Here is a 20,882-nt window from a genome sequence, read left to right as displayed (position 1 = left end):
ATACTACACCAGACCAGACTACACTAGTCCAGACTACACTAGACTAGACCACATTAGACCAGACTACACTAGACCAGACTACACTAGACTACATTAGACCAGACCACACTAGACTACACCAGACCAGACTAGACCAGGCTACACTACACCAGACCACACTAGACCAGATTACACTAGACCAGACTACACCAGACTACACTAGACCAGGTTACACTAGACCAGGTTACACTAGACCAGACTACACTAGACCAGACCACACTAGACCAGACTACACTAGACCAGACCACACTAGACCAGGTTACACTAGACCAGACTACACTAGACCAGGTTACACTAGACCAGACTACACTAGACCAGGCTACACTACACCAGACCACACTAGACCAGACTACACCAGACTACACTAGACCAGACTACACTAGACCAGACTACACCAGACCACACTAGACCAGACTACACTAGACCAGGTTACACTAGACCAGACTACACTAGACCAGACCACACTAGACCAGACTACACTAGACCAGACCACACTAGACCAGGTTACACTAGACCAGACTACACTAGACCAGGTTACACTAGACCAGACTACACTAGACCAGGTTACACTAGACCAGACTACACTAGACCAGACCACACTAGACCAGACTACACTAGACCAGACCACACTAGACCAGGTTACACTAGACCAGACTACACTAGACCAGGTTACACTAGACCAGACTACACTAGACCAGGTTACACTAGACCAGACCACACTAGACCAGACTACACTAGACCAGACCACACTAGACCAGACTACACTAAACCAGACCAGACCCAGACCAGACTAATAGAGACATTACAGATTACACCATAGTTTTTTTTATTGACAACACAATTGTTTTTTTATTGACAACAGTGAGTGAACACTTACTCCATAATGCCTGGCTGTATTCACCAGTATTAACCACCAGGCTATTAGAAGGCTGAGGGGAGAAAGTCATCTAAGAGCATGTAACAGGGTGGTTATTTATGATAACGTTTTGTAAAATCAGAGCAGCTCTCTGCTGCCACCTGGTGTTTAATGTTTAATAACAATTTGTAACAGCCTAAACACAGTACTGTATATAAACTCTAGGTAAAAAACAAACACAATCCTAAGGCTCTACCGTCTGAACCTTAGGTAATGACCTAAATTGGTATTATAAACTGGGTAGTTTGAGTCCTGGATGCTGATTGGCTGAAACCGTGGTATATTAAAGCCGTGGTATATCAGACATAAACTGGGTGGTTCGAGCCCTGAATGCTGATTGGCTGACAGCCGTGGTATATCAGACCGTATACCACGGGTATGACAAAACATTTATTTTTACTGCTTTAATTACATTGGTAACCAGTTTATAATAGCAATAAGGCACCTCAGGGGTTTGTGGTATATGGCTAATATATCACAGCTAATGGATGTATGCAGGCACTCTGCGTTGCGTCGTGCTTAAGAACAGACGTTAGCTGTGGTATATTAGCCATATACCACACCCCCCCTCGGGCCGTATTGCTTAAAATAAACTATTTAGTGATGCTATAAAAGATAGTTGGCATACATTTCACCCCAGCAGGTGAAGCAAGTCTTCTGTTATATTGAGTATTATTCATATACATACATTTTATTCAACGCTTCCTGAACTCTCCAGGGGAGAAGTGTATTGTATGTGTATCACAAATGGCATCCTATTCCCTATTAAAAGGGCACTACTTTTGACCAGAGCCCTATAGGTCCTGTTCAAAAGTAGTGCACCGTATCGGGCAGAGTATGTAATTTGGGATGGAAACTGGGGTGTGTGCAACTGTAGCAGGAGAGACACAAAAGGCACGTCCAGAATTGGACCATAAAGATTGAATTGACATTATTGTACAGACCAGGCAGGGCTACCAAGTGCAGCGGGAGAATAAAAACAATGCTAACAGCTACATTGTACTCACTGACATTTTCCCCCTCTAATACCACCATCCACTTTAAAAGGTAAGAGGTAACAACATTTCTGTAACACTGGGGCATATTCATCACAGGTTTATGTGAGCAGAACATTAGACCTACTGCACTAAAGACATGGTTGTTCATTGATTAGTCTACCTCATCTTTTGAACTGTTGTTAAGTGAGAGAACTTCATAAACAGTATTTTATAATATCATTAAAAAATAACAACTGAAAAACAGTCATTAGATACAAATTCATACAACAGACATAATAGAAAAGGAAGTCATGGACAAACAAACCAATAATACTCACATAATGCCTTGACATTAATGTATTAATACCACAGTCCACTGTGTCTCGACTCTTTCCCAAGATTCTCAGGTTTTCCTGAGAAACCCCGGTAGGAAGATTCCCGTAATCAGAAGTGAAGAAGCAGGAAATCAGAAATCTTCCAAACAGGATTTCTGGAAAATCAGGGAATTTTTGTGAACGATTCCAAAAATGCAACCCTAACCCCCCCACCCCCCCTAACTCCCCTAACCCCCCCCCCACCCCCCCTAACTCCCCTAACCCCCCCACCCCCCCTAACTCCCCTAACCCCCCCCTAACCGCCCCCTAACTCCCCCCTAACCCTACCTAACTCCCCCCTAACTCCCCCCACCCCCTAACTCCCCTAACTCCCCCCTAACTCCCCCCACCCCCTAACTCCCCCCTAACCCCCCTGTATCTATCCATCAAATCACCAACAGGTACAGCTGACGCCGGCCGCTAGTATTAGAATCACAGTCAGGGCGACCAGGAGTCCCAGAGCCACAATGGACGCCGTGACCGCCCAGATGTAGGTGCCCTTGGAGAAGTCAACCAGTGGGGTCCTCATGGCCAGCCTGACCCTGCGAGCCTTCTGGAAGTTCTGGGGTGGATACCGCGGCATGTTGACCCCCTCCATGCCCAGAGACTTGACCAGACACGCCCGATGGTGGCTGAACTGGTCAAAGGTGTGTTTCCCATGATACCTGCCTGTTCCACTCTGACCTGTGGGGGGGGGGGGGGTCAGTAAGGGTTAGAAACATTAGAATTTATGACGTTCATGCAGCATTTCCCAGAAACCTCCGTTGGAAGATTCCCCAAAATCAGGAAGGAAGCAGCAGGAAATCCGGTATCCTCCAACCAGTAAAAACCTGGGACATTTAGGAAAGTTATTGGAAGTTTGTAACCCGAGTCGAGAACCAAGCACCATGTTAGCTACTGTATGTTGCTTTCCATTCCAGCAAACCTCTTATATATGTGACATTATATGTGAAAGCAGTTTGGTGGTTCTAGATCTTGATCAATGCTTTAACAAGATGTAAACAATCAAATCACAAATTGGCTGTCTGATTAGAATGAAATGATAGATTTGAATGGAAGATTAGACAACAATACACGGCTCGCCATCAGCAAAGGCCGTGGCTCATCGTCATTACAGAGGATCGGGGGTGGAAAGCCAAAACCACTGACAGCAGTCGAGAGTTTGCACCACCAAGGTTATGTGTTTAGTCACAGTGACATGGACATGGACACACAAAGCCAATAGACAATATTCTAAAGCCAAGGAAACCAGACACAGACACAGGGACCTGTCTTTTGTTGAATGTAGACTACCGTTCAAAAGTTTGGTCTTTGTTTCTGCCCATTTTGAGCCTGTAATCTAACCCACAAATGCTGCTCCAGATACTCAGCTAGTCTAAAGAAGGCCAGTTTTATTGCTTCTTTAATCAGGACAACAGTTTTCAGCTGTGCTAACATAATTGCAAAAGGATTTTCTAATAATACATTAGCCTTTTAAAATTATGAACTTGGATTAGCTAACACAACTTGCCATTGGAACACATGGTGGTTGCTGATAATGGGCCTCTGTACGCCTATGTAGATATTCCGTAAAAAAATCTGCCGTTTCCAGCTACAATAGTTATTTACAACATTAACAATGTCTACACTGTATTTCTGATCAATTTGATGTTATTTTAATGGACATAAAATGTGCTTTTCTTTCAAAACAAGGACATTTCTAAGTGACCCCAAACTTTTGAACGTTAGTGTATGTCGGCCAATGCAGGTACAGACTGGCTAGCGCCAGATTTGCCAGACCCTCCAACAGGTGCAGTTCAGGCCACCAGCAATTAACAGGATGGCAGACAAGGTGACCAAGAGACCGAAAGCAAAGACAGTGGCCGTCACGGCCCAGATATAGGTTTTCCTAGAGAAGTCAACCAGTGGGGTCCTCATGGTCAACCTGACCCTGCGAGCCTTCTGGAAGTTCTGGGGTGGGTACCGCACCATGTTGACCCCCTCCATGCCCAGAGACTTGACCAGACACGCCCGATGGTGGCTTAACTGGTCAAAGGTGTGTTTCCCATGATACTTGCCTGTTCCACTCTGACCTGTGGGGTTCAAAGGTCACAGGGCTAGGGTCAAATGAAGGGGGGGGGGGTCAAGCGTTCATGTGACTTGTTGTTAAGGATGAGACGTTAGCTGCATGACGCTCTAGCAGTATTTCTCCGCCTCAGTCCCAAGGACGGCTACCCTCCGACTCAGGCTACCCTCCGCCTCAGTCCCAAGGATCCGCTACCCTCCAACTCAGGCTACCCTCCGACTCAGTCCCAAGGAAGGCTACCCTCCAACTCAGGCTACCATCTGACTCAGTCCCAAGGAAGGCTACCCTCCGACTCAGGCTACCATCTGACTCAGTCCCAAGGATCCGCTACCCTCCAACTCAGGCTACCATCTGACTCAGTCCCAAGGATCCGCTACCCTCCGCCTCAGTCCCAAGGATCCGCTACCCTCCAACTCAGGCTACCCTCTGACTCAGTCCCAAGGAAGGCTACCCTCCGACTCAGGCTACCCTCTGACTCAGTCCCAAGGAAGGCTACCCTCCGACTCAGTCCCAAGGACGGCTACCCTCCGACTCAGTCCCAAGGAAGGCTACCCTCCAACTCAGGCTACCCTCTGACTCAGTCCCAAGGACGGCTACCCTCCGACTCAGGCTACCCTCCGCCTCAGTCCCAAGGATCCGCTACCCTCCGACTCAGGCTACCATCTGACTCAGTCCCAAGGAAGGCTACCCTCCGACTCAGGCTACCATCTGACTCAGTCCCAAGGCGCGCTACCCTCCGACTCAGGCTACCATCTGACTCAGTCCCAAGGCCGCGCTACCCTCCAACTCAGGCTACCATCTGACTCAGTCCCAAGGAAGGCTACCCTCCGACTCAGGCTACCATCTGACTCAGTCCCAAGGATCCGCTACCCTCCAACTCAGGCTACCCTCCGACTCAGTCCCAAGGAAGGCTACCCTCCGACTCAGTCCCAAGGCCACGCTACCCTCCGACTCAGTCCCAAGGAAGGCTACCCTCCGACTCAGTCCCAAGGACGGCTACCCTCCGACTCAGTCCCAAGGAAGGCTACCCTCCAACTCAGGCTACCATCTGACTCAGTCCCAAGGCCGCGCTACCCTCCAACTCAGGCTACCATCTGACTCAGTCCCAAGGACGTACCCTCCGACTCAGGCTACCATCTGACTCAGTCCCAAGGGCTACCCTCCGACTCAGTCCCTCAGTCCCAAGGATCCGCTACCCTCCGACTCAGTCCCAAGGACAAGCTACCCTCAGACTCAGGAGTTCATGTGACTTTTTGTTAAAGATTAGACGTTAGCTGCATGATGATCTAGCACTATTTCACCGACTCAGTCCCAAGGACGCCCTACCCTCCGTCTCGCGCTACCCTCCGACTCGGTAAAGTTAGTAAGTTACTTACAGTAGAAGTTTGGCCAAGGCTTGACTAGCAGGTGTTGGTCCTGGACAAATGTGTGGTAGTGTTGGAATGAGGTTCTGTTACCATAGGCACCAAGTTAGTGGGGGCATTGGGTCAAAGGGTGAATTTAGACTCAGTCTGTCTGTCTACCGCAGGCAAGCCACCATTGGACTGCCGTAGGCATGACTATTGTAATGGCAAGCTGTGGTTGGACCGGCAGTGGCATGCTATCATATCAGCTGCCATCAGTTAACCAGCCTCGACCCAATACCGGCTAGCGTGCCAACCTAGGTCTGGCTAGGCGACATCCCCAAAGACTTGGCGTAAGCATAAAGTATCATAAAAGAGTTCTTACCTACACCCCCAAAGGGCAGAGAGCTGAGGGTGTAGTGCATCATGACGTCATTGACCGTCACCCCGCCACTGGTCGTCTCAGCCAGCATTCGCTTTATCACCTTATTGACAGAGACAGAGATGTCTTTTATCAGCCCCCCCATATGTAAATAGATACTGTACATACCGAAATAAGTACACATGTTGTTGCCACAGTAACAGCTCACCTTCTTACAGTTTAATCACATTTCACCAAAGAGCTCACCTAAATGTGACCCATGCCCAATCTCAAATCAACCCCTAAACCCACTTGTGGAGATCTGAGTGGATTTGACAGGCGTAAGCAATATTCTTAATAGCTCCACCTTGTGAACTGAAGTTTCACCATGTCGCTTATACTAATTCAATTATATAAGCTCTTCAGATGAGCGTAAGGTCGCAGGGATTGATTTGGGATTCAGCCCTACTCCATAGGTTGCTCACTAGCTCCCTCCAGACCTTCTTGTTGGAGGAGAAGACGTAGAGCGCCAGGGGCTTCTCTCTCTCACTGATGAAGTGGATGGCGTCATCTATGTCGCTGACGGTCACTATGGGCAACAGGGGGCCGAAGATCTCCTCCTGCATCAGCCTAGCATGGGGGGGCACGTCCTTCACCACCGTGGGGGCTGAGGGGTCAGAGGTCAGGGTTGTTGACCAACTAAGCATAGTTCCCAAGTGTTTCAGAAATTCAAGTTGGAGGATTACAAAACTGCAACATTACTGGAACTTTCCCAAAGTCCTCGCTATTCCAGAAATCCCAGTTGAAGAAAAACTAGTTGGAGAAAAACCAGTTGGATAAAAACCAGTTGGAGAAAAACCAGTTGGAGAAAAACCAGTTGGATAATTCCCAATTGGTAAATTCTTAGTTGGAGGACTGCCAGTTGGAGCAATCCCAGTTGGGAGATTCCTGGAATCAAGAGGAATAAGCAGGGGGGCAATCCTCCAACTGGGAAATCTCCAACTGGGATATCTGGTGAACCTTGGAACTCTGGGAAATGTCCCGGGCATGTTGCAACCCAAGGTCAAATACAGTACTAATACAACCCAAGGTCAAATACAGTACTATTACAACCCAAGGTCAAATACAGTACTATTACAACCCAAGGTCAAATACAGTACTATTACAACCCAAGGTCAAATACAGTACTAATACAACCCAAGGTCAAATACAGTACTATTACAACCCAAGGTCAAATACAGTACTATTACAACCCAAGGTCAAATACAGTACTATTACAACCCAAGGTCAAATACAGTACTATTACAACCCAAGGTCAAATACAGTACTATTACAACCCAAGGTCAAATACAGTACTATTACAACCCAAGGTCAAATACAGTACTATTACAACCCAAGGTCAAATACAGTACTAATACAACCTAAGGTCAAATACAGTACTAATACAACCCAAGGTCAAATACAGTACTAATACAACCCAAGGTCAAATACAGTACTATTACAACCCAAGTCAACTACAAATGTATCAGCAAATATCTGTGAGCCCTATCAGTCTGCATACCAATGTAGCGTTGTGATGCGTCACTCTGGCCCCCTAGCGCCGCCGTGTAGCCATCCAGTAGAGCCATCACGCGGTTGAAGTGGCGCTGGTTGATGATGCGGCCGTAGTCAGGGGAGGATTTGGGGTCGGGCCCATAGAACTCCTTGGATTAAGGAAAACAATCTTTGGATTATTTCAGGGGGTATTCAACCTGGGGTCCACGCGGAAGTACTGCAAAGGGTCCGCACATTTTTTATACTTTTACGCGGATTTGGTTTGGTTATAATTTTTGAATGAATATTGCTAGAAACAAAAGAATAAACATAATGTTCAATTACATACCTACAGTAGAAAAGCGGCAAATGTCTTCTTTCAAGTCAACTCCTTATTATAAGCAAATTACATTCACTGGAGTATCTGACAAAGGCTTTGAAAAAGCACCTGCGCGAGTATCAGTCCCAGCAATTGCATCTGGCCGCTGACTTGGACATATATTTTTGCCAACACATGGTTAACCTTTGTTTAACCAGCTACTAGCTAAATGTGTGTCGAGTTACCTTTCTAGCTAATAGGCTATGCTAGAGTTTACACTTCCAATTATAAATGTGGGGAGGTCAAAATAATGAAAAACTATCTACCAAATCTATGAATTTTAAAATGCTGATTCATTCTCCTTGCCATTATTATTCACCTGATGATAACACATTAAATTTGTTGGAGGGGCTAACTGACAGTAGCAGGCTGGTACCTTACAGTTAATCAGGTTTGGGGTCAATTCAGGTTTCAAATCAGTCCCATGGTGTTTATACTTGCGTACTATTGTTTGTACAGATTAACGTGGTACCTTCAGGCTATTGGAAATTGTTCCCAAGGATGAACCAGACTTGTGGAGGTCTTCTAAAGAAGCTTCTGGAATTTTCCAAGCTGTTTAAAGGTACAGTCAACTTAGTATATGAAAACTTCTGACCCACTGGATACAGGGAATTACAAGTGAAATCATCTGTCTGTAAACAATTGTTGGAAGTCCTAAACGACCTGCCAAAACTATAGTTTGTTAACAAGAAATTTGTGGAGTGGTTGAAAAACGAGTTTTAATGACCCCAACCTAAGGGTATGTAAACTTCCGACTTCAACTACAGATATAGAACGATATAGAACTATAACTATATATATACAGTGGGGAGAACAAGTATTTGATACACTGCCGATTTTGCAGGTTTTCCTACTTACAAAGCATGTAGAGGTCTGTAATTTTTATCATAGGTACACTTCAACTGTGAGAGACGGAATCTAAAACAAAAATCCAGAAAATCACATTGTATGATTTTTAAGTAATTAATTTGCATTTTATTGCATGACATAAGTATTTGATACATCAGAAAAGCAGAACTTAATATTTGGTACAGAAACCTTTGTTTGCAATTACAGAGATCATACGTTTCCTGTAGTTCTTGACCAGGTTTGCACACACTGCAGCAGGGATTTTGGCCCACTCCTCCATACAGACCTTCTCCAGATCCTTCAGGTTTCGGGGCTGTCGCTGGGCAATACGGACTTTCAGCTCCCTCCAAAGATTTTCCATTGGATTCAGGTCTGGAGACTGGCTAGGCCACTCCAGGACCTTGAGATGCTTCTTACGGAGCCACTCCTTAGTTGCCCTGGCTGTGTGTTTCAGGTCGTTGTCATGCTGGAAGACCCAGCCACGACCCATTTTCAATGCTCTTACTTAGGGAAGGAGGCGTAGTGTCCATGACGGCGTAGTGTGTTACTATTGGTTTTCTTTGAGACTGTGGTCCCAGCTCTCTTCAGGTCATTGACCAGGTCCTGCCGTGTAGTTCTGGGCTGATCCCTCACCTTCCTCATGATCATTGATGCCCCACGAGGTGAGATCTTGCATGGAGCCCCAGACCGAGGGTGATTGACCGTCATCTTGAACTTCTTCCATTTTCTAATAATTGCGCCAACAGTTGTTGCCTTCTCACCAAGCTGCTTGCCTATTGTCCTGTAGCCCATCCCAGCCTTGTGCAGGTCTACAATTTGATCCCTGATGTCCTTACACAGCTCTCTGGTCTTGGCCATTGTGGAGAGGTTGGAGTCTGTTTGATTGAGTGTGTGGACAGGTGTCTTTTATACAGGTAACGAGTTCAAACAGGTGCAGTTAATACAGGTAATGAGTGGAGAACAGGAGGGCTTCTTAAAGAAAAACGAACAGGTCTGTGAGAGCCGAAATTCTTACTGGTTGGTAGGTGATCAAATACTTATGTCATGCAATAAAATGCAAATTAATTACTTAAAAATCATACAATGTGATTTTCTGGATTTTTGTTTTAGATTCCGTCTCTCACAGTTGAAGTGTACCTATGATAAAAATGACAGACCTCTACATGCTTTGTAAGTAGGAAAACCTGCAAAATCGGCAGTGTATCAAATACTTGTTCTCCCCACTGTATATATAGAGAGAGAGAGTGCCCCCAATTAAATAGATAGAGGGATAGAGATATAGATAGAGGGGTAGAGATATAGACAGAGGGGTAGAGATATAGATAGAGGGGTAGAGATATAGATAGAGGGATAGAGATAGAGGGATAGAGATATAGATAGAGGGGTATAGATATAGATAGAGGGGTAGAGATATAGATAGAGGTTTAGAGATAAAGCTGGAGGGGTAGAGATATAGATAAAATGGTAGAGATATAGATAAAATGGTAGAGATATAGACAGAGGGATAGATATATAGATAGAGGGGAAGAGATATAGATAGAGGGGTAGAGATATAGACAGAGGGATAGAGATATAGATAGAGGGGTAGAGATATAGATAGAGGGATAGAGATATAGATAGAGGGGAAGAGATATAGATAGAGGGATAGAGATATAGACAGAGGGATAGAGATATAGATAGAGGGGTAGAGATATAGATAAAATGGTAGAGATATAGATAGAGGGGTAGAGATATAGATAGAGGGGTAGAGATATAGACAGAGGGATAGAGATATAGATAGAGGGGTAGAGATATAGATAGAGGGATAGAGATATAGATAGAGGGATATAGATAGAGGGATAGAGATATAGATAGAGGGGTAGAGATATAGATAGAGGGATAGAGATATAGATAGAGGGATATAGATAGAGGGATAGAGATATAGATAGAGGGGTAGAGATATAGATAGAGGGATATAGATATAGTTGGAGGGATAGAGATATAGATAGAGGGATAGAGATATAGCTGGAGGGGTAGAGATATAGATAGAGGGGTAGAGATATAGATAGAGGGGTAGAGATATAGATAGAGGGGTAGAGATATAGACAGAGGGATAGAGATATAGATAGAGGGGTAGAGATATAGACAGAGGGATAGAGATATAGATAGAGGGGTAGAGATATAGATAGAGGGGTAGAGATATAGATAGAGATATAGATAGAGGGATAGAGATATAGATAGAGAGGTAGAGATATAGACAGAGGGATAGAGATATAGATAGAGGGGTAGAGATATAGATAGAGGGGTAGAGATAGATAGAGATAGAGGGATAGAGATATAGATAGAGGGGTAGAAATATAGACAGAGGGGTAGAGATATAGATAGAGGGGTAGAGATAGAGATAGAGGGGTAGAGATATATATAGAGGGATAGAGATAGAGACAAATGGGTAGAGATATAGAGAAAGGGGTAGAGATATAGACAAAGGGGTAGAGATATAGACAAAGGGGTAGAGATATAGATAGAGGGATAGAGATATAGATAGAGGGGTAGAGATATAGATAGAGGGATAGAGATATAGATAGAGGGATATAGATAGAGGGATAGAGATATAGATAGAGGGGTAGAGATATAGATAGAGGGATAGAGATATAGATAGAGGGATAGAGATATAGATAGAGGGATAGAGATACAGATAGAGGGATAGAGATATAGATAGAGGGATACAGATACAGATAGAGGGGTAGAGATAGAGGGATAGAGATAGAGGGGTAGAGATATAGATATAGGGATAGAGATATAGATAGAGGGGTATATATATAGATAGAGGGGTAGAGATACAGATAGAGGGATAGAGATATAGATAGAGGGATATAGATAGAGGGATATAGATATAGATAGAGGGGAAGAGATATAGATAGAGGGATAGAGATATAGATAGAGGGATAGAGATACAGATAGAGGGATAGAGATATAGATAGAGGGGTAGAGATATAGATAGAGGGATAGAGATATAGATAGAGGGATAGAGATATAGATAGAGGGATAGAGATACAGATAGAGGGATAGAGATATAGATAGAGGGATACAGATACAGATAGAGGGGTAGAGATAGAGGGATAGAGATAGAGGGGTAGAGATATAGATATAGGGATGGAGATATAGATAGAGGGGTATATATATAGATAGAGGGGTAGAGATACAGATAGAGGGATAGAGATATAGATAGAGGGATATAGATAGAGGGATATAGATATAGATAGAGGGGAAGAGATATAGATAGAGGGATAGAGATATAGATAGAGGGATAGAGATACAGATAGAGGGATAGAGATATAGATAGAGGGATAGAGATATAGCTGGAGGGGTAGAGATATAGATAGAGGGGTAGAGATATAGATAGAGGGGTAGAGATATAGATAAAATGGTAGAGATATAGTTAGAGGGGTAGAGATATAGATAGAGGGGTAGAGATATAGACAGAGGGATAGAGATATAGATAGAGGGGTAGAGATATAGACAGAGGGATAGAGATATAGATAGAGGGGTAGAGATATAGATAGAGGGGTAGAGATATAGATAGAGGGATATAGATATAGATAGAGGGATATAGACAGAGGGATAGAGATATAGATAGAGGGATAGAGATATAGATAGAGGGATAGAGATACAGATAGAGGGGTAGAGATATAGATAGAGGGGTAGAGATATAGATAAAATGGTAGAGATATAGATAGAGGGATAGAGATATAGATAGAGGGATAGAGATACAGATAGAGGGATAGAGATATAGATAGAGGGATAGAGATACAGATAGAGGGGTAGAGATAGAGGGATAGAGATATAGATAGAGGGATAGAGATATAGATAGAGGGGTATATATATAGATAGAGGGGTAGAGATACAGATAGAGGGATAGAGATATAGATAGAGGGATAGAGATATAGATAGAGGGGTAGAGATATAGATAGAGGGATAGAGATATAGATAGAGGGGTAGAGATATAGATAGAGGGGTAGAGATATAGATAGAGGGATAGAGATATAGATAGAGGGATATAGATAGAGGGATAGAGATATAGCTGGAGGGGTAGAGATATAGATAGAGGGATAGAGATATAGATAGAGGGGTAGAGATATAGATAGAGGGGTAGAGATATAGATAAAATGGTAGATATATAGTTAGAGGGGTAGAGATATAGATAGAGGGGTAGAGATATAGACAGAGGGATAGAGATATAGATAGAGGGGTAGAGATATAGACAGAGGGATAGAGATATAGATAGAGGGGTAGAGATATAGACAGAGGGATAGAGATATAGATAGAGGGGTAGAGATATAGATAGAGGGGTAGAGATATAGATAGAGATATAGATAGAGGGATAGAGATATAGATAGAGGGGTAGAGATATAGACAGAGGGGTAGAGATATAGATAGAGGGGTAGAGATAGAGATAGAGGGGTAGAGATATAGATAGAGGGGTAGAGATATAGATAGAGGGATAGAGATATAGATAGAGGGATATAGATAGAGGGATAGAGATATAGCTGGAGGGGTAGAGATATAGATAGAGGGATAGAGATATAGATAGAGGGGTAGAGATATAGATAGAGGGGTAGAGATATAGATAAAATGGTAGATATATAGTTAGAGGGGTAGAGATATAGATAGAGGGGTAGAGATATAGACAGAGGGATAGAGATATAGATAGAGGGGTAGAGATATAGACAGAGGGATAGAGATATAGATAGAGGGGTAGAGATATAGACAGAGGGATAGAGATATAGATAGAGGGGTAGAGATATAGATAGAGGGGTAGAGATATAGATAGAGGGGTAGAGATATAGATAGAGATATAGATAGAGGGATAGAGATATAGATAGAGGGGTAGAGATATAGACAGAGGGGTAGAGATATAGATAGAGGGGTAGAGATAGAGATAGAGGGGTAGAGATATATATAGAGGGATAGAGATAGAGAAAAAGGGGTAGAGATATAGACAAAGGGGTAGAGATATAGACAAAGGGGTAAAGATATAGACAGAGGGATAGAGATATAGATAGAGGGATAGAGATATAGATAGAGGGGTAGAGATATAGATAGAGGGATAGAGATATAGATAGAGGGGTAGAGATATAGATAGAGGGATAGAGATACAGATAGAGGGATAGAGATATAGATAGAGGGATAGAGATATAGATAGAGGGGTAGAGATATAGATAAAATGGAAGATATAGTTAGAGGGGTAGAGATATAGATAGAGGGGTAGAGATATAGACAGAGGGATAGAGATATAGATAGAGGGGTAGAGATATAGATAAAATGGAAGATATAGTTAGAGGGGTAGAGATATAGATAGAGGGGTAGAGATATAGACAGAGGGATAGAGATATAGATAGAGGGGTAGAGATATAGACAGAGGGATAGAGATATAGATAGAGGGGTAGAGATATAGACAGAGGGATAGAGATATAGATAGAGGAGTAGAGATATAGATAGAGGGGTAGAGATATAGATAGAGATATAGATAGAGGGATAGAGATATAGATAGAGGGGTAGAGATATAGACAGAGGGGTAGAGATATAGATAGAGGGGTAGAGATAGAGATAGAGGGGTAGAGATATATATAGAGGGATAGAGATAGAGAAAAAGGGGTAGAGATATAGAACAAACACCATTGTAAATACAACCCATATTTATGTTTATTTATTTTAACTTGTGTGCTTTAACCATTTGTACATTGTTACAACACTGCATATATATAATATGACATTTGTAATGTCTTTATTGTTTTGAAACTTTTGTATGTGTAATGTTTACTGTTCATTTTTATTGTTTATTTTAATTTTGTATATTATCTACCTCACTTGCTTTGGCAATGTTAACACATGTTTCCCATGCCAATAAAGCCCCTTGAATTGAATTGAATTGAATATAGACAAAGGGGTAGAGATATAGACAAAGGGGTAGAGATATAGACAGAGGGATAGAGATATAGATAGAGGGATAGAGATATAGATAGAGGGATAGAGATAGAGGGATAGAGATATAGATAGAGGGGTAGAGATATAGATAGAGGGATAGAGATATAGATAGAGGGATAGAGATACAGATAGAGGGATAGAGATATAGATAGAGGGGTAGAGATAAAGATAGAGGGATAGAGATATAGATAGAGGGATATAGATAGAGGGATAGAGATATAGATAGAGGGGTAGAGATATAGATAGAGGGATAGAGATATAGATAGAGGGATAGAGATACAGATAGAGGGATAGAGATATAGATAGAGGGGTAGAGATAAAGATAGAGGGGTAGAGATAGAGGGATAGAGATAGAGGGGTAGAGATATAGATAGAGGGATAGAGATATAGATAGAGGGGTATATATATAGATAGAGGGGTAGAGATACAGATAGAGGGGTAGAGATATAGATAGAGGGGTAGAGATATAGATAGAGGGGTAGAGATATAGATAGAGGGGTAGAGATATAGATAGAGGGGTAGAGATAAAGATAGAGGGGTAGAGATATAGATAGAGGGGTAGAGATAAAGATAGAGAGATACATATATAGATAGAGAAAGGGATAGAGAGAGAAAGAGATAGAGAGAGAAAGGGATAGAGAGAGAAAGATATAGAGAGAGATAGAGAGAGAAAGGGATAGAGAGAGAAAGGGATAGAGAGAGAAAGGGATAGAGAGAGAAAGGAATAGAGAGAGAAAGGGATAGAGAGATACATATATAGAGAAAGGGATAGAGAGAGATAGGGATAGAGAGAGATAGAGAGAGAAAGGGATAGAGAGAGAAAGGGATAGAGAGAGAAAGGGATAGAGAGAGAAAGGGATAGAGAGAGAAAGAGATAGAGAGAGAAAGGGATAGAGAGAGAAAGAGATAGAGAGAGATAGAGAGAGAAAGAGATAGAGAGAGAAAGGGATAGAGAGAGAAAGAGATAGAGAGAGAAAGGGATAGAGAGAGAAAGGGATAGAGAGAGAAAGGGACAGAGAGAGAAAGGGATAGAGAGAGATAGGGATAGAGAGAGATAGGGATAGAGAGAGATAGGGATAGAGAGAGAAAGAGATAGAGAGAGATAGAGAGAGAAAGAGATAGAGAGAGAAAGGGATAGAGAGAGAAAGGGATAGAGAGAGAAAGGGATAGAGAGAGAAAGGGATAGAGAGAGAAAGGGATAGAGAGAGAAAGAGATAGAGAGAGAAAGAGATAGAGAGAGAAAGGGATAGAGAGAGATAGGGATAGAGAGAGAAAGGGATAGAGAGAGAAAGAGATAGAGAGAGAAAGGGATAGAGAGAGATAGGGATAGAGAGAGAAAGGGATAGAGAGAGAAAGAGATAGAGAGAGATAGAGAGAGAAAGGGATAGAAAGAGAAAGGGATAGAGAGAGAAAGAGATAGAGAGAGAAAGAGATAGAGAGAGAAAGGGGTAGAGAGAGAAAGGGATAGAGAGAGAAACAGATAGAGAGAGAGTCAGCTTTTTTGATGAGGAGGATCCCGGATCCGGGAGGGAGACTCGTTAGAGGTTTTAAGTAAGAGACCAGTAGTGTCTGCCGGATGCCCTCCACCACTCTGTTCTGGATGCTGGGTTCACACAGGATGTAGTCCGGGGCGATGCACGTCTGACCGCAGTTCACAAACTTCCCCCACGTGATACGCCTGTAGTGGACACACAACCCCAAAAATCACAGAGATAAAATAGATAACTTGAAAATGTTTCCGTTTCGATGTTTCTGATGCTTCGGCCTTGGGGCAGGGAGCTAAGGGGCAGGCGCCGGCCTTGGGGCAGGGAGCTAAGGGGCAGGCGCCGGCCTTGGGGCAGGGAGCTAAGGGGCAGGCGCCGGCCTTGGGGCAGGGAGCTAAGGGGCAGGCGCCGGCCTTGGGGCAGGGAGCTAAGGGGCAGGCGCCGGCCTTGGGGCAGGGAGCTAAGGGGCAGGCGCCGGCCTTGGGGCAGGGAGCTAAGGGGCAGGCGCCGGCCTTGGGGCAGGGAGCTAAGGGGCAGGCGCCGGCCTTGGGGCAGGGAGCTAAGGGGCAGGCGCCGGCCTTGGGGCAGGGAGCTAAGGGGCAGGCGCCGGCCTTGGGGCAGGGAGCTAAGGGGCAGGCGCCGGCCTTGGGGCAGGGAGCTAAGGGGCAGGCGCCGGCCTTGGGGCAGGGAGCTAAGGGGCAGGCGCCGGCCTTGGGGCAGGGAGCTAAGGGGCAGGCGCCGGCCTTGGGGCAGGGAGCTAAGGGGCAGGCGCCGGCCTTGGGGCAGGGAGCTAAGGGGCAGGCGCCGGGGGGTCATTCACTAGAACGGGGGTCATTCACTACAACGGGGGTCATTCACTTCAACGGGGGTCATTGCAGATCATGATTTCTGCAAACAATGCCTGCAGTACCGTGGTTGGCAATGAGGTGCCATGTCTTCAATCCTTCTAAATGTTTTAAAAAGTCACCAGTAAATCACTGCAAAAAACATTAGCCAAGGTAAAGTATAACGGAGTGATATTGTAGAGGATAAACTCATCCACAGCTATATTTTTCGCCAATAGCGCCATTGACTCTAATCTTTTCAGTAGCTAAAACTGCTATGCTAGCTAGAAAAAAAGCTAACGGCTAAAGCTAGCTCTACTGTATCAAGTTACTGACCGGCATGCAACTCTGAGGTCGACGTCCTTATCGATGTAACAGGGGCTCTTCCCCCCCAGCTCCAGGGTCACAGGGGTGAGGTGTCGGGCTGCGGCCTCCATCACCAGTTTACCCACAGTGCTGTTCCCTGTGTAGAAGATGTGGTCGAAACGCTGACGCAGCAACTCCTGGGTCTCTGAGACGCCCCCACACACTACAGGGTACAGCTCCTGGGAAGACCCAGGAAAATAAGGATTTCAGTTCATTTAGCCAATACGTTTTGAAAATTGCACAGATGCCCCTGTCACTTTCCATTGATAGTTAGCTAGCAGCGGCTAAAGTTAGCTGAAGCTAAAGTGGCTGTTAAAATATAGAAAACCAAACCGTGGATTACAGTTCTCCCTGGCACATAGATGGTTCCTCAAACTGAAAGTAGTCTAACATAAAGTTGTAAAATCCTGAACTTCCCCTTTAAAAAGGACAGTTTACACAGAACCAAAGTTTGTCAGATGCTTGTTCATATACTGTCCCTCACAGGTGGTTCAGAGTGATGTGTACTATCCCTTTAAGTGGTTCAGAGTGATGTGTACTATCCCTTTAAGTGGTTCAGAGTGATGTGTACTATCCCTTTTAGCATGCTGAGCAGCGAGCCAGCCATTGGACACTAACTCAAGACAGCAGGATGTATCTGTAGCTAGTATGTATTCATGGTATGACAACAATAAAATACTTGTTTATAGCAGATACAGTATAAGGTGAGGCTAACACATTGGAACTAAATCACTGATTTCCAACTATTGGTTGACAGTCACGGTAATCACAGTAGTTTTGCAGTAACTTCAGCTATCAGATATCTCTCATTTATATTCTTATACAATGACAGACAAGGAGGAATAGAATAGGGACCTGGTCCAGATATCGTGGGAGCAGAGCTTTGAGGAGACTAGCTGAGTATTCACTCAGCTCAGACGGCTTCACCACAGCTGCATTGCCTACAGAGAGAGGGAGAGAGAGAGAGAGAGAGAGAGAGAGAGAGAGAGAGAGAGAGAGAGACAGAGAGAGACAGAGAGAGACACAGAGAGAGAGAGGGACAGAGAGGGACAGAGAGAGACAGAGAGAGACAGACAAAGAGAGAGAGAGAGAGAGAGAGAGAGAGAGAGAGAGAGAGAGAGAGAGAGAGATAGAGAGAGAGAGAGAGAGAGAGAGAGAGAGAGAGAGACAGAGAGACAGAGAGAGAGAGAGAGAGAGAGAGAGAGAGAGAGAGAGAGAGAGAGAGAGAGAGAGAGAGAGAGAGAGAGAGAGAGAGAGAGACAGAGAGAGAGAGACAGAGAAAGTCATGAGCAGATGAGCTCCTACAAGAAACACGGTATAGAGGAGACGGACCCACTGGTTGCCCTCTAGGTTACAGAGCTGGTAGTCCCATCCACCACACTACCAGGTGTGAAACAGGGAAGGGACTCAGGTGGTATGCTAATTTGATATAGAGCAGACCTAAATCACTCTATTAAATTAATCAAAACAGGAACATTTTACATTTGGCTAGAAATTCAAAAGGAAATTATCTTAACAGGGAGAAATGTTCTACTGTGTGCTACCTATATCCCCCCACTACTAATTGCTAAATTGTAATTATTTCGCCACTATGGCCTACTTACTGCCTTACCTCCCTAATCTTACCTCATTTGCACGAGACTGTATTTGCACATTGACTGTATGTTTGTTTATTCCATGTGTAACTCTGTGTTGTTGTTTGTGTCGCACTGCTTTGCTTTATCTTGGCCAGGTCGCAGTTGTAAATGAGAACTTGTTCTCAACTTGCCTACCTGGTTAAGTAAAGGTGAAAAAAAATTAAAAAAAATAAACTAGAATCCCCATACTTTAATGAAGACAGCTTCTCCATCCTGGAGGGGGAAATCAATCATTTCCAGGCCCAGGGACATGTATTAGTCTGTGGCGACCTAAATGCCAGAACTGGACAAGAACCTGACACCCTCAGCACACAGGGGGACAAACACCTGCCTGGAGGTGACAGCATTCCCTCCCCCATTTGCCCCCCCAGGTACAACTACGACAACATAACCAACAAAAAATGGATCACAACTCCTGCAGCTCTGTCACACGCTGGGTATGTACATAATCAATGGTAGGCTTCGAGGGGACTCCTATGGCAGGTACACCTATAGATCATCTCTTGGCAGTAGTACTGTAGAGTACGTTATCACTGACCTCCACCCAGAGTCTCTCAGAGCGTTCACAGTCAGCCCACTGACACCCCTATCAGATCACAGCAAAACCACAGTCTACTTGAACAGAGCAATACTCAATCATGAGGCATCCAAGCCAAAGGAACTGAATAATATTAAGACATGCTACAGATGGAAGGAATGTAGTGTGGAAACCTACCAAAACACAATTAGGCAACAACAAATGCAATCCCTTTTAGACAACTTCCTGGACAAAACATTTCACGTAATAGCGAAGGTGTACATTTGGCAGTAGAAAACCTAAACAGTATATTTGACCACTCAGCTTCCCTATCAAATCTAAACATTTCAAACAGAAAACCAAAGAAAATGAACAACAATGACAAATGGTTTGATGAAGAGTGCAAAAACCAATGAAAGAAATTGAGAAACCTGTTCAACTAAAACAGAGACCCAGAAAACCTGAGTCTACGCCTTCACTATGGTGAATCACTAAAACAATACATAATTTTCTGGAATTTTCCAAGCTGTTTAAAGGCACAGTCAACTTAGTGTATGTAAACTTCTGACCCACTGGAATTGTGATACAGTGAATTATAAGTGTAATAATCTGTCTGTTAACAATTGTTGGAAAAATGACTTGTCATTCACAAAGTAGATGTCCTAACTGACTTGCCAAAACTATAGTTTGTTAACCTTAACAAGAAATGTGTGGAGTGGTTGAAAAACAAGTTTTAATGACTCCAACCTAAGTGTATGTAAACCTCCGACTTCAACTGTACATAATATGACTATTGAAATGTCTTTATTATTTTGTAACTTCTGTGAGTGTAATGTTTACTGTTCATTTTTTATTGTTTATTTCTCTTTTGTTTATTATCTATTTCACTTGAGAGAGAGAGAGAGAGAGAGAGAGAGAGAGAGATAGAGAGAGAGCAGTGTGTGAATGGAATGACATCACTCAGAGCCACCAGAAGAACAAAGATTGGTTATTATATAGACAAGACATTCGAGTGACCGCTCTAACAATGGAAATACATATCCTCAAAGATGCAAGGCAGGAGGGAAGAGGCGAGATCAGGTGGGACCATTCTAGCCAATGAGAGGGAAGATATGCGTGTGAACAACAGGCCATAGAGATAGATATTAGAGGACTCATCTTTGTATCTGTGCCATTATAGCATCTGTGACAGTATGGGCAAAGCCACTGAGTGCCATCAACCATTTTAAACAGTGGTGTAAAGTACTTAAGTAA

At 43.8% G+C, this 20,882-nt stretch overlaps 1 protein-coding gene across 4 annotated transcripts in view; it reads right to left on the bottom strand.

Moving 5' to 3' along the window:
• Positions 1-2,674: 2,674 nt before the first annotated feature.
• The window catches only part of LOC139548380 (aldehyde dehydrogenase family 3 member A2-like), a 49,273-nt gene continuing 31,065 nt past the window's right edge, over positions 2,675-20,882 (bottom strand). For 2 of the 4 annotated variants that reach the window (XM_071358028.1, XM_071358027.1), the window contains 3 exons: positions 18,330-18,415; positions 17,445-17,653; positions 14,508-16,478 (listed from right to left, as the gene is read on the bottom strand). In XM_071358028.1, coding sequence (XP_071214129.1) covers positions 14,675-16,478; positions 17,445-17,653; positions 18,330-18,415 — 2,099 coding nt within the window. In that variant the 3' untranslated portion in view covers positions 14,508-14,674. The other 2 variants (XM_071358030.1, XM_071358029.1) reach the window with 2 other exon arrangements.

This window comes from Salvelinus alpinus, chromosome 21 (assembly GCF_045679555.1).
Source record: "Salvelinus alpinus chromosome 21, SLU_Salpinus.1, whole genome shotgun sequence".
Classification (NCBI taxonomy): Eukaryota; Metazoa; Chordata; class Actinopteri; order Salmoniformes; family Salmonidae; genus Salvelinus; species Salvelinus alpinus.
Note: the sequence above shows the minus strand (reverse complement) of the source record. Positions and strands in the feature narration are given on the sequence as shown.